The sequence below is a fragment of the Leptonychotes weddellii genome, chromosome 10, assembly GCF_054177405.1.
Source record: "Leptonychotes weddellii isolate Sample4059 chromosome 10, ASM5417740v2, whole genome shotgun sequence".
Lineage (NCBI taxonomy): Eukaryota > Metazoa > Chordata > Mammalia > Carnivora > Phocidae > Leptonychotes > Leptonychotes weddellii.
In genome coordinates this window covers 79,950,851-79,964,910 of record NC_138378.1, presented here as the reverse complement: position 1 = coordinate 79,964,910, position 14,060 = coordinate 79,950,851, and the positions used below count along the sequence as shown (strand labels likewise).

Genomic DNA, 14,060 nt, shown 5'->3' with positions numbered 1-14,060 from the left:
AAAGGGAATCATGGACAAGCAATTGAAAGAAATCAGAAGAGGGATATACAAACAAAATGAGAATATCCATAAACATAAAGAAATTATAAAAATAAACCAAACAGGGCACCTGGGTGGCTCAGTTGGTTAAGCGTCCGCCTTCGGCTCAGGTCATGATCCCAGAGTCCTGGAATCAAGTCCCACATCAGGCTCCCGGCTCAGCGGGGAGCCTGCTTCTCCCTCTGACCCTCTCCCCTCTCATGCTGTTTCTCTCTCTCTCAAATAAATAAACAAATAAAATCTTAAAAAAAAAAAATGAACCAAACTCTAAGCCTATAAAGTATAATAATTGAAATTAAAAGTTCACTAGTGGAGTTCAAAGCTAATTGGAGCAGAGAGAAAACAGAATCAGCAAACTTGAAAACAGGACAATTACAATGACCAAGTCTGAGGACCAGAAAGAAAATAGAAAAAAAGTGAACAGAGCCTGAGAAACTGGAAGGACACCACCAAACAGACCAGCAATATATGCATTATGAATGTCCCAGAAGGAAGGAGCAGAAAGAATATTTATTTATTTATTTATTTAAGATTTTATTTATTTATTTGAGAGAGAGAGAATGAGAGACAGAGAGCAGGAGAGGGAGGAGGGTCAGAGGGAGAAGCAGACTCCCTGCCGAGCAGGGAGCCCGATGCGGGACTCGATCCCGGGACTCCAGGATCATGACCTGAGCCGAAGGCAGTCGCTTAACCAACTGAGCCACCCAGGCGCCCCCAGAAAGAATATTTAAATAATGGCCAAATACATCCAAAATTTGATGAAAGACATGAATTTGCATATACCAGAATCTCAATGGAAACTCCAAGTGGGATAAAGGCAGAGGCCCACACCAAGACCTAGTACAATGAAACTGCTAAAATGACAAAGGCAGTGCCAGGCCTGAGGGCAGCAAAGGAGAAGCAGCTCCTCATGATCGAAAGATCCTCAATAAAATTAACAGCCAATTCTCATCGACACCATAGAGGCCAGAATGCAGTGGGTGCCATATTTAACATGTTCAAAGAATAATAGTCACCCAATAATTCTGTATCTGACAGAACTGTCCTTCAAAAATGAGGGAGAATTGAAGACTTTCCCAGATAAACAAAACCCAAGGGCATTCCCCGCAATGAGACCTGCCCTACAAGAAATGCTAAAGGGAGTCCTTCAGGCAGAAATAAAAGAACAGTAGATAGTAATTTGAATCTGCACGATGAAATAAAGAACTCCAGGAAAGGTAAATTCAGGGGCAAATATAAAAGCTAATACTGGGTTGTATTTTGTTTTTAACTCCTACATGATTTAAAAGACAAATGCATACAAAATAATTATAAATCGGTTACTGAGCACACAATATAGAAAGATGAAATTTGTGACATCAATAATATAAAGGGAGAACACAACTTTATAGGAGTGAAGATTTTATATGCTATTAAAGTCCTTGGTATCAACTCAAACTAGATTATTATAAATTTAGGATGTTAAATGTAATCCCCACAGCAACTACAGATAAAACATTTAACAAATATATACATAAAGAAATGAGAAGAGAATCAGTTCACTCCAAAAAATCAACTTAACACAGAAGAAGGCAGTAATGGAGAAAATAAGAAACAAAAATGGTATATTTTAAAGGAAACAAAGAACAAAATATCAGAAGTCCATCCTTTTACTAACTGATTTAAATGTAAACATATTAAACTCTGCAAACAAAAGGCAGAAGACTGTCAAAACAAAAAGCAGACAAAAACAAGATCCAGCTATATGCTGTCTACAAGAAACTCACCATAGCACCAAAGACACAAATATGTTGAAAGTGAAAAGGATGTATATATATACATATATGTGTGTGTATATATATATATATATATATATATATATATATATATACACACTTTTTTTCCCCCCAGTAAATTCTACCCCCAGTGTGGGGCTTGAGCTCAGGACCCTGAGATCAAGAGTTGCAGGCTCTACTAAGCCAGCAGGCGCCCCAAGAAAGATACTCTACGTAACAGCAACCCAACAAGAGCAGAGGTGGCTTTATTAATATCAGACAAAACAGACTGTAAGCACAAAATTGTTAAAAGAAACAAAAGATATAACATATTGATGTCAATTCATCAAAAAGATATAATTTATGCACTGAACAAGGCCCCCAAAATCTTTGAAGCAGACATTGACAGAATTAAAGGGAAAACTAGACAGTTCTACAATAATTGTTGAAAACATCAATATTCCACTGTCAAAAATGGATAAAACACTGAGAAGATCAATAAGGAAACAGAAGGCTTGAACACTATAAATTAACCAGGCCTAACAGTCATTTATAAAACACTCCATCCAACAACACAATACACACTTTTCTCAAGTACACATAGAACACTCTCCAGGATAGATCGTATGTTAGGCTACAAAACTTTCAGTAAATTTAAAAAGATTGAAATTATACAAAGTATCTTCTCTGACCATAGCAGAAAGATGCTAGAAATCAGTAACAAAAGGAAAAGTGGAAAATTCACAAATATGTAGAAATTAAATAGCACCAATGGGTTAAAGAAGAAATTGGAAAGAACATTTAAATACATATGAACCAGTAATTACATTCCAGGGTATATACCTGGAGTATAAAGAGAACATGAAAATAGCAGCTCAAAGAGAGATGTGTATGTCAGCGTTCACTGCATTACTCACAATAACCAAAAGGTGAAAATAAACCCAAGTATTCATCAACAGGTGAATGAATAAACAAAATAAAGTATATTACACAACAGAATATTATTTAGCCAAAAAAGAAATGAAATTCTGGTATGTTACAATATGGATGAATCTTGAAAACATATTCAGCGAAGTAAGCCAAACACAAAGTACAAATATTGTATGATTCCACTTAAAAGAAGTATCTAGAATAGACAAATTAAGAAAGAGTTGAGTGGGATTTACCAGGAGTCTGGAGGAGGGAAGGATAAAAATAGAGTTATTACTTGATGGTCACAGAGTTTCTGTTTGGGATGAGGAGAAAGCTCTAGAGCTAGCAGTGATGGCTCCACGACACTGTGAATGTAATTAATGCCACAGAAATTATACGTCTAAAAATGGTGAAAATGGCGAATTTTATGTTATATATCTTACAATAAAATTTTTATCCTATACACATTTAATACATTAAGATTTGCTTTGTTTCTGGAGGAAAATTCCCAAGAATTTTAAAGATAACTTTACAGAGTGAAAACCATGACTCGCTGTGCTGTTATGAGCATGACGTGTACTTACGAGCGGATCATATTTACACAGCTTTAGATCTTGAAATGGATCATTCATCTGCTCTTCTACCAAGGTTGAAGTGCGTTTATTGAGGTAAAAAATGAACAGGCTTTAATGGTTATCTTTTGACAAGTTAAAGAGAAGAAAAGTATCAAATATAGACTCTTGCTAAAATTTTATTTTGAGAAGCTATCTCGGCAAGTAATCCACACACATCGTATATCCGCTGCTTTCTGAAAGCAGTCAGATGGCCACGGAACAACTGTTTGTGGAAAAGATCAAGGATGCGCTGAATGTTGAGAACCCCAAAGGTTAACACCTAAATATTTCTTTTGGAGAGGACCTCTATTATTGAAAAAAGGGCTACATAGGTTAATTTGTCAAATGAGTTATTCAAATGACCATTAAAATATACCACAGGGAAAGCAGGAAGGAGAAAACAGGACAAGACACAAGCAGTACGAAACACCGCAAGCACACAAATGAGACATAAAACCATGGGACAGAACAGGACAAGAAACAATCAGAATACAATTCTAAAAGTTGACAAAACACATGGATTGACTGGCAGACTCAACAAAGGCCAATCAAGCCAGCAGAGGGGAAAGGTGAGAATCCACTTAATTCACCCCTCAGAACTGTCCAGTCAGCAGATCCAGTACCTCGGCAATGGGGGTTTAACAGTGGCTAAAATAAGAACCTAATGAAAACTATTTAGAGGGTATATCCCTAATATCCCTTCCCCTATTCCTCACCATGGCTTGTCTGGCCAAAGAGGGTTTTCTATACTTCAGATACTGTGAGTAGCAAGCCAGAAGTGTGTTGGTAGAGAGGGAGGAGGATGGACAAGATGGCCACATATATGTACCATGCCAGGAAGTCCATCCTTCTTCTCCCATAAGGTTCCCACAACACTAGCAGACAGATCCTTACCATCCAGGAAGGAGACTGGAAGCCTCTACTCTGGAGAATTTAACCAAACCAAGACATTCATATGGAGGATGGGACCCCCCCCAAAAAAGTCCACCCAGACAACCCTGAAAACAACCCCTTCTCACAAGTCCAAGGCTCCTAATCAGCTTTTTAGTCCACTGTTCAACCAGAAGTAGACAGCCAAGAATTGCCAAATGTCCTGGAAAAGCCTAAAACAGGAACACACACACACACACACAGAAAGAAATTTGAAGAAAACAGATCCTGCAGAAAAACAATTTCAAAAAAAAAAAAAAAAAACACCACACAAACATTATCATGAATATACTCAATGGTAACGGAACAAATCCAAGGCAAGAATACAGAATAAGAACAAAGCACTATATAAGAAAAGGAACATTCAGAAATCAAAAAGCAATCTTCAGATTTAGAAATATGAGAGCAAAGAAGAGTTGGAAGATTGAATTAAAGAGCTAAGGGGCGCCTGGGTGGCTCAGTCGTTAAGCATCTGCCTTCGGCTCAGGTCATGATCCCAGGGTCCTGGGATCGAGCCCCGCATCGGGCTCCCTGCTCCGCGGGAAGCCTGCTTCTCCCTCTCCCACTCCCCCTGCTTGTGTTCCCTCTCTCGCTGTGTCTCTCTCTGTCAAATAAATAAATAAAAATCTTTAAAAAAAAAAAAAAAAGAGCTAAAAAACAAAGAGATGTGGTTGGGGGAGGGAAGGATAGAGATCCAGTCCTGGAGATCCAACATCAAAATAACTCCTCCGGAAAGAGAGAAATCATCAATGAACAGATTCCCCTGAACTGAAAGATACAAGTTAGCATACTGAAAGGATTCATCAAATGCCCAACATAATGGATAAATATATATCCATGCCAAGGCCCATCACTGTGAAATTTCATTACCTTGAGGAGCAAGATAGTCTACAAGCTTTCCAGTCACATACAAAGAACAGAAATAAAATAGTTTTGGATTTCTCAACACAACTGGAAACAAGACAATGTGCAATGTGTTCAAAATCCTGAAGGAAAATTATTTCCCACCTAGAATTCTACAAAATATCAAATATGATGACATGCAAGTTCTCAAAAGATTTACCTCCATACGTATTTCCTCTAGAAGCTACCAAAAGATATGCTCCAAAAGAGTTAGTAACCAGTAAAACGGAAAACAAAAAATCCAGAAAATAAATCAGCACAGGAGAGAAGTGAATGCAAATCCCCAATTAGCCAAGCACTGGAGGCTAGATACACACAGCATGATTTAAGACAGGTTGCGGGTTGCCCTCATCAAGACCTCTGCTAATACTGTACGCTTTCTACCTGAGGAACAGCATGCTCAGGGAAGTCTAGCTCAAATTACCTGGAGGCTGGTTTTCACCATGTCCTTATATGCCAGATTTCCACTCCATTCTCAGCTACATGGATCAGCAAGGATACTCACATTACCCTACAGAAGTATTGTTTTGACCTGTCCTATGAGCTGGAGTTTGATTCATCATGAGCTGAAAACCAGAACATATACAGCAGTCTACTCCCTCCAAGCACATTTCTGCCAGGCCTCAATTACTGACACTCTAGCCTACCAGATGGCCTGTGGTGAGCCTTCTACTTAAGCGGGATTCACTCACGACCTTGGCCAGGAACCGCCTCAAAGCGACTTTGTATGCTCTCAGGGAAAATGCAGCCAGACTATGACCGAAAGACTGTTACGTTCTCCCTGAAGCCTTCACGTAATAATGATGTTGTCCTTTTGTATCTGCCAGTAGGTTTCTCAAAACTAGGTACATTGTTTTAGAATGTATATGTACATAATAAACTAAAAGAAATGCAAGAGAATGATTGACACAGTCAGGATAGTGCTTATATCTGAGGGAGGGGAGAAGGGTGTAATTGCAGACACACAAGGGTCTACTCAAATCCGAGTAAATGTTCTATTTCTTAACCTTTTTAGAGATTACTAAATCTTCTACCTCTTACCCTGAGGTGGGCACATCAATGTTCACTTTATTACTACTCTTCATACCATCCACTTTCTTGTATTTATAATTTATTTCACAAACTTAAAAAATCATCCTACCACTTCTGTGTTCAGGATCCAGGCTCAATGAAGAGCATTTTGGTAATGATTAAACTCTAAAGTAATAAACTGGTGTGCTCATTTTATTTATTTTTTTACAACAGTACTCATAAACTAATGAACATTTAGTTGATTTAATGACTATGTCCTCATATATGAAATTAAATTGGTCTTTAAATAAATCCTCCGGGAGTCAGTATCTCCTCTGCAAATAACCAAACTGATTCTCAGAATCAGGACTTTTTTGATGCTTCAATTTCATCCCATATTGCAGCTTCAATTTTTGAGGTATCATATTCCCTCATCATATCAAACTCAAGCCACGGCTGACTCCACTTCTGAGCTTCTTTGATTTGCTCTTCAGTTAAACAGAGATCAAATCTGATGCCTTTAATATTAAATTTTGGACGTTCCCAGCGTTTGGACCAGGGTTTAGGCTTCATTTTTACTTTCAGCTACGGAAGATATAAAAAAATAATAATAATAATTTAGGCTGATAGTCACAAGCAAAAATTCTTCTCAAAGCTTTCATTAAGATGACTCTTTCTTATTGTATAGAGAACTTTCAGTTCCAAAAGTACAACTTATACCTGATTCACAGGAACGTCTTGGCTAGGTCCATGTACTACCGGCTTCATATTCATATCCAAAGTGCTATACTCGGGAAGGGCATCTCGTAAGTATAGCAAACTATCATCCAGCCGTTTCTCTAATTTCACCACTTGGATCTCCTGGATTCGAGGATTATAAAGTTCAAAGCAAATCTCAACACCTAAAAAAAGAAAATATATTCTTATAATCTGAACCCGTATGTCTGCATATGCCTCATACAACAGTAAAAACTACTTCATAATGGAACTGGCATAGAGTTTTACACAGAGGAAATGTGACATAAATTTGTCATTTTTAAGATGAAGATTATCAAAAGACAAAGTCCGTACAGATTTAAAAGTGAAAAAAATCTGAGTTAGAATGACAGTCTAAAGAAAAATGTCTTCTATAAACAGGCATACATTCTTCACTTCTGATAGTATGAACTTGGAGAAAGTTTGAGTAAATTCTTCTGTCATGTTCTTATTTATTTCCCAATTACTTAAGTAAAACTTACTCTTCTGCATTAAGGGCAACAGGATTGATGATGTAAAAAGGGTAAATAAAATTTTAAGTTCTAACTTTGGTTAGAAGCCCCTCTTAAGGATGGCCTGGGTTTTAAAACGTGCTGGGGGGCACCTGGGTGGCTCAGTTGGTTGAGCGACTGCCTTCGGCTCAGGTCATGATCCTGGAGTCCCGGCATCGAGTCCCGCATCGGGCTCCCTGCTCGGCAGGGAGTCTGCTTCTCCCTCTGACCCTCCTCCCTCTCATACTCTCTGTCTCTCATTCTCTCTCTCAAATAAATAAATAAAATCTTAAAAAAAAAAAACAAAAACGTGCTGGGGCTCTCCATGTGAAGCAAGCTAGGAACAGCTTAAGATATATCCTCTGTAGTTTCAAACACTAGAGGGAAAGAGCATATCCTCAGGTTTCCTGAAATAAACCCAAGAGAACTACAAATATATATGATCATCATTAACATCTACTATTAAACACCAGGATTTAATCCATGATTTACTATACACCTGTTCCAGGTACTAGGCACTTAGGAACTGTACCTACAGCAAACTCAAAATAGGTTAAGATCCTTTTCCTCTCATAAAGCTTACATTCTAGTGGATGCCAAATAATAAACACACCATAATTTCATTTACAATTCATAATTTCAGGTAATTTCAGAGTCAAGACAAACAGTGATGACATGTGGCTGGGGAAGAAGTAGTATGTAAGTAGTAGAGTCAGGGAAAGCCTCTCTGAAGATGATCTAAACTGACGCGACAGGGGCGCCTGGCTGGCTCAGTCAGTAGAACATGCGACTCTTGCTCCGGGTTTTAGGTTCGAGCCCCACATTGGGGGGGTTGAAAAATTTAAAAATCTTTAAAAAATAAATAAATAAACGGACACTATAAATAGCCAAGAGAGCTCCAGGCAGAAAGGACAGCAAATGTAAAGGCCCTGGGGTCTTAACAAATTTGCCATACTGGGGAAAAAACAGAAAAAGGTCCTTCTGGCTGGAGCCTAGTAAGTTAGTGGGCCAGGAGAGTAAACCTGAAATACAGCACGGCTGCTGGCAGGGGGAGGTGGTGGCATGGACGGGAGTGGTGGTCATGGCAATGGAGAAACAAAACTGGGACATATTTTTTGGAGATTAAGTCAAGAAAAACTGATTGACTGGATGTGGGAAAGAGAATAAACAAACTATTTATAAGCTATTAATAAGCTGTATTTATAGCTCCTAAATTTTCGGTTTCAGTAAATGGGTGGGCAGTGAGGCCGTTTCTGGACATAGAAAAAACAGAGGGCAGCACCTGGGTGGCTGGCTCAGTCAGTTAAGCATCTGCCTTCAGCTCAGGTCATGATCCCAGGGTCCTGGGATCGAGCCCCGCATCGGGCTCCCTGCTCCATGGGAAGCCTGCTTCTCCCCTCCCTGTGCCAGCCGCTCCCCCTGCTTGCTCTCTCTCTCTCTCTGTCAAATAAATAAATAAAATCTTAAAAAAAAAAAAGGGAAAGACAAAACAGAGAGGAACACACTGTGAGGGGACACAGAATTCTATTCCGAACTTGTCTCATGCTTAAAAGACATCCAGTTGGAAGTGTCAAAAAGCTAGTTGTATGTGCAAATCTGGAACTTGGAAAGGGTCAGTTCCTGAGTTACAGATTTGGGGCTTATCGTCGTATGGATGGTATTTAAAGCCAATGGACTGAAAAGAACCACCAGAGAAAGGAGTATCAAGGGGGAAGGTCAAGGCAGCTTGCAGTAGTCAAAAGTACTTTATTTTTTGTTGTTGTCCCCCCACAATACTTGAGGGGAGGGCAACAGGGAGTGACCATCTCTGGAGGCTTCAATGTCCGGTACCTCATATACAGTATCACACACAGCTGACCACAACCCTGGGAGGCAGAAACTACTATTATCTCAATTTTAAGAAAGATCAAACTAAGGTCTAATTCACACATGTGCTCATGTCTTTCTATTACAAACTTCCCCGAGCACATGACCTGATGAAAGGCACATATTTCTGCAACCAGTCTAGGCCTGCTGAGCCCCTCCATGCAGGGTGCCACAGGTCACGACCAGATAAGGAAGAGTCACTGTTCTCACTGTTTAATTTCCTTGAATATAATACTTTACTGTCGGGGATCATGAAGCACACAACTTTGGAGTATGAAAACTTTACTGTCCTGCCATTTTGATTCGTAATCTTTCTAGAATTTTGCCACTTGGGCCTCTGTTTTACTCGGCATAACAGACAAATTTTGCCTTTTTAAAGATTCCTCCGATTCGTATCAAACGGTATTTACTGTGGTGACTGTCGCAATATAAAGCAAAATGGGGGCATCCATTTTAGGAAGAAGTGACTCATACAGATATCACTGTGTTTATCTTAACATTCTCATGGGTAATTTACTCCACCAATGAATGTCCCCCCACTGTGTATAGTCCCCTGCCTCCTCCTGTGACGCGGCCAGAGGCTGACAGGTCTGCCAGTCGCTGGGCTGCACCAGAAGCCGCCCTCACGGGAGAGCACCGCACTGACCGTGGATCCAGCAGCCTCCGTCCTGGTCCGTTCTCAGGCCCCAGGCTCCACGGCAGCTCCAGCTGTCTCATCCCAGGATGCAGAATGCAAAATGGAATCCTGAGAGAACACTGTCCAGAAAATCAAACTAATGCAATGAAACCCACCTTGTCCTTCGATAGTATTTCTAAGGATAAAAGTGGCTCCGAGGCCTGCTCCTGATCTCTGGATACAGATCCCCAGAAACTGGCTGGTTTTTCCACTGGCGTATGGGTCGGCTGTGGTAACACGAAGTATGCTTCCTACACAGTCAGAGGAGAAGTGAGCTTTGACGTGACACGCAGAAACACACAAACAGCATGTCTAGGTAACCTCATAACTTCCTAAATATTTTAATATATTAGGAAGGACCCCATTTGGGCAAAAACCAGATAGGTGGAAAAACAATACTCTCGAAGTGAAGAAAACGAGCCCCTCCCACCACTAATAATAAAAGCATCCAGTTCTTACTGACCAACGTAGAACTCTGGAATATGAAGTATTTTTCTCCTTTCTAACATATCTTTTCTTTCTATTTTAAATTTCAAAGGATTTGTTCTTCCCCTTGGAGGAATAAATTCGGGACTCAGGAATCTGTGAAAAATACAAATAAAAAAAAATTAAAGGCAAACTTAAAAGAGAAACTGTTGCTTTGCCAAAAAACGAAAGACTATAATGTTGACGTGTTTTGTTCTTTCTTCTCTAGAGAAAAGTCAATTATTTATTTCTAAAATTGTTGTCAATGCTCATGAAAATAGCTAACAATTCCCAAGCACTCACCTGGCATTGTATTAAGGGTTTATGAAAGCTGAGAGCATAAATTAATCCTTACAACAATCAGACAGGTATGGGGTCATAATCTCCTTTTCACAGATGAAAATGAAGCTTGGAGAAGGTAAATAACTGACCTATTGTTATATTAGCTATAAACTTATCAAGTCAAGATTTAAATGTAGGCATGTCTGTCAGACTACAAAGCCCATGGCTATAAACCACAGGCCTTATTACATTGAGTTGTATTTGTGAAAAGAAATAACACTAGAAAAATATAAACCTAGAAATCATTAACAGCAAACTAACTTTAAAAGTAATCTCCCTATTCTCTTCCTTAACTTCTCTAAGCTAACTTCTTTAAGGCATAAATGACATTACAATGAAAATTCATGTCCTTATTACCCATCCCAAGAAATAAATTATCAATATACCTGAAGCCCCAATTCACCCGTCCCTCCCCTCAATTCATTACTATGGGGTAATTCATTAAATTTGGTGATGATTATTCCTATGGGTTTCTTCCTTTTCCTTAAAGGTGAGTCACCAGTCTCTAAGGAGTTCCCAGGTATACTCTGAAACTGGCCCCCATATTCTTAAGGGCAAGGAGATACCGAAGAAAGCAGCAGGCCACTCCAGGTGGGTGGGCGGCAGTTTCAATAACAGCAAAGGGAAACATACGGGCTTGTCTTGGGCAGCAGCAAGACAAATGGATTCCCATACCCACTGCCAAATCTTAAAAATTTATAAAGAGGCCCTAAGAGGGCTCACATATACCATGTAGTCATTTCAACACATCATCACATCTCAAGGCTAGGTCTTTGGAGCTGCCTCTGGGAGCAGGAAAGGCAAGCAGAACCCACATTCCAAGGACAGGAGAGGGGGTGAGGAGGTGGCACCCAGCCCACAGATCAATCAGTGGTCACGTCTTTTTTTTTTTTTTTAAGTTTTATTTATTTATTTGAGAGACAGAGAGAGAGCGCGAGCTAGGGAGTGGCAGAGGCAGAGGGAGAAGCAGGCTCCCTGCTGAGCAGGGAGCCCGATGCAGGGCTGGATCCCAGGACCCCAAGATCATGACCTGAGCAGAAGTCAGATGCTTAACTGACTGAGCCATCCAGGTGCCCCAGTGGTCATGTCTTTTTGATGATGATGATCCCCAACGCTCTATTACCTCCTTTGAAAATTTTTAAAGCCACCAAAAAACTGAAATGGTAATACAATGAACACCCATATATACTTCACCTTGTTTCACCAATTGCCAACATTTTGACATACTTGTTTCATATATACATATAATTTTTTCCTGAACTATTTGAAAATGTCAAACAACAAGGTGTTTCATCCCTGAATACTTTAGAAAGCTTCTAAGAACAGGGACTTTCTGCTACATGTATGATATCTAAGAATTTCTGCATTAATTCAATAATATAATCTAACATGTAGTTTGCATTTAAACTAATTTAAACCTATTTAAACTTATAGTATCCAATTGTCCTGGAAAAGGTCTTTTACAGCTGTTTGTTGCCCAATCCAAACTAACAACAAGCTTCACACATTACACCTGGATATTACTCTCTTTAGTCTCTTAAACTAGTACTGTTCCTCATCTTTGTATTTTTAGAACACTGACTTTTCTGAAGAGTCAAAGCCCATTGTATTATAGACCATCCCTGGATTCTGGATTTGTTTATTGTTTCCACAAGCCTAGACCAAGGTTAAACATTTTGGGTAAAAATATTACAGAGGTGATGATGTGATCATCTTATTCTATCACATCAGGAGGTATACAAGGTCAGCTTGTATGGCTACTGGGGAAGCTAGGTTTGATTGCTCTGTGAAAGTGGAGAATTTCCCGGTAAATTTTATATTTTACATATGCATGTATGCCTAGGCAATATAAAAATGTTGTCATACTGTATCAATTCTTCTGCAGGTTGCTTTTTTTCCACACATCTTTTTGTGAAGTTTATCCATGTTAGCTCTAGTTCATTTGTTTTTCACCGCCGTATACATACTCTATTACATAAATGTATTTGCCTATTCACCTACTAACGGATATCTTTGTGTTCATTCCCTTACATGTCTCCTTGCACATATTACTTGCTTTATTATTTTTGTTCACATTACTTTAAGTTGTGTACCAACCAGATGGAAAGATACACACAACCTCAAACTTACTAAATTTTGTCCAACTGTTTTCCAAAGTAGTTACACGATTTACATTCCCATTTAACTGAATGGTATGAAGTTCTGCCATTCAAGAGAGTTATTCCTTTCCCGCCTTAAAAAAGGTTGTATAAGGAAATCTTTTCTGCATCTCTAGCTTCCATAAATTCAGTGTTATTTCAACTTAAACAGGATATTGCAATGTGAAACACACACAAAGGCACGTAGACATAATCCAATCAACAAGGAAGGGCCCTTTCAGAAAGCCTAAAATCACACCAAGTTTTTTCCGCTAAAATTGGCTTTTTAATAAGGTTGCTATAAAGTTCTACACTTTCTGCAAATCCTAGGTCATCTAAATTTACAGGTACCTCCAAAGTTACCATCATTCACTAAAGTGGGCCAGGCTTTTAAACCTGTTTTGAAAAGCAAATTTAAGACGCAAATTAGCGGAAAATTTATCAATGTATCGCATTTTCAGGAAACTAAAACATGTGAGCTGGGAAAACTGGGCGAGTTCTGGCCAATCCATTTCTACCGAGGCAAGGAATGATCGGCTCCTTAAACAGGTAAAATACGATGTGCTTCAGAGAAAAATTCTTAATACAGGCTAAATGCCAGAGCAAAAAGCTTCAAATCCGGGGAATCGTTGGTTGAGGCTCTGATTTAGTAGGACTGCAGAGAAAGTTCAACGCTGGCTTGGGAGAACGAGGAAGACAAACCTGAGTTGGTAGCGCTCTGCATATAAGCCTCACGAATCCTGCACACAAGCTCGAGAGTTCCAGCTCGGCTTTAGAGCCGAGATCTCGACCTCCAAAGCAAAGGCAGGGTCGTGAGCGCACACACCCAAAATGCTGGAACCGCGCCCAGGCCCGGGCCTCACCTCCTTTCCTGAAGCGGGGGACTGCGCTTGTCCACGATGACGGGTTTCGGCGGCGGCTTGAACGTGCCGGGCTCAGAAGGTCCGGTGCTCTGCGGCCGGCCCGGCCCCACGCGGGCCCCTGCAATGCGGGCGACAGAGGTCAACAGCGCTCGCCCTGAGCTCCCGCGGAGCCCTGCAATCTCCCCCAACTCGCGGTCCCACGAGGGTTGCCCCTGACTTCTAGGCTCGCCTCCCTCGAACCTGGCCCTGAGCTCCTTCTTGGCCCCGGCTTGCAAGCCCCGCTCCACTTACGCCAGGCGA

At 40.1% G+C, this 14,060-nt stretch overlaps 1 protein-coding gene across 1 annotated transcript in view; it reads right to left on the bottom strand.

The window, feature by feature from the left end:
- Positions 1 to 6,358: 6,358 nt before the first annotated feature.
- Positions 6,359 to 14,060, bottom strand: part of MRPL19 (mitochondrial ribosomal protein L19) — an 8,052-nt gene continuing 350 nt past the window's right edge. Inside the window, exons 2-6 of the mRNA XM_081797287.1 lie at positions 13,761 to 14,046; positions 10,416 to 10,534; positions 10,069 to 10,203; positions 6,884 to 7,065; positions 6,359 to 6,748 (exon numbers count right to left, since the gene is read on the bottom strand). Of these exons, the coding sequence (XP_081653413.1) occupies positions 6,527 to 6,748; positions 6,884 to 7,065; positions 10,069 to 10,203; positions 10,416 to 10,534; positions 13,761 to 14,046 (944 nt within the window). The 3' untranslated portion in view covers positions 6,359 to 6,526. The remainder of the gene's footprint in view (positions 6,749 to 6,883; positions 7,066 to 10,068; positions 10,204 to 10,415; positions 10,535 to 13,760; positions 14,047 to 14,060) is intronic.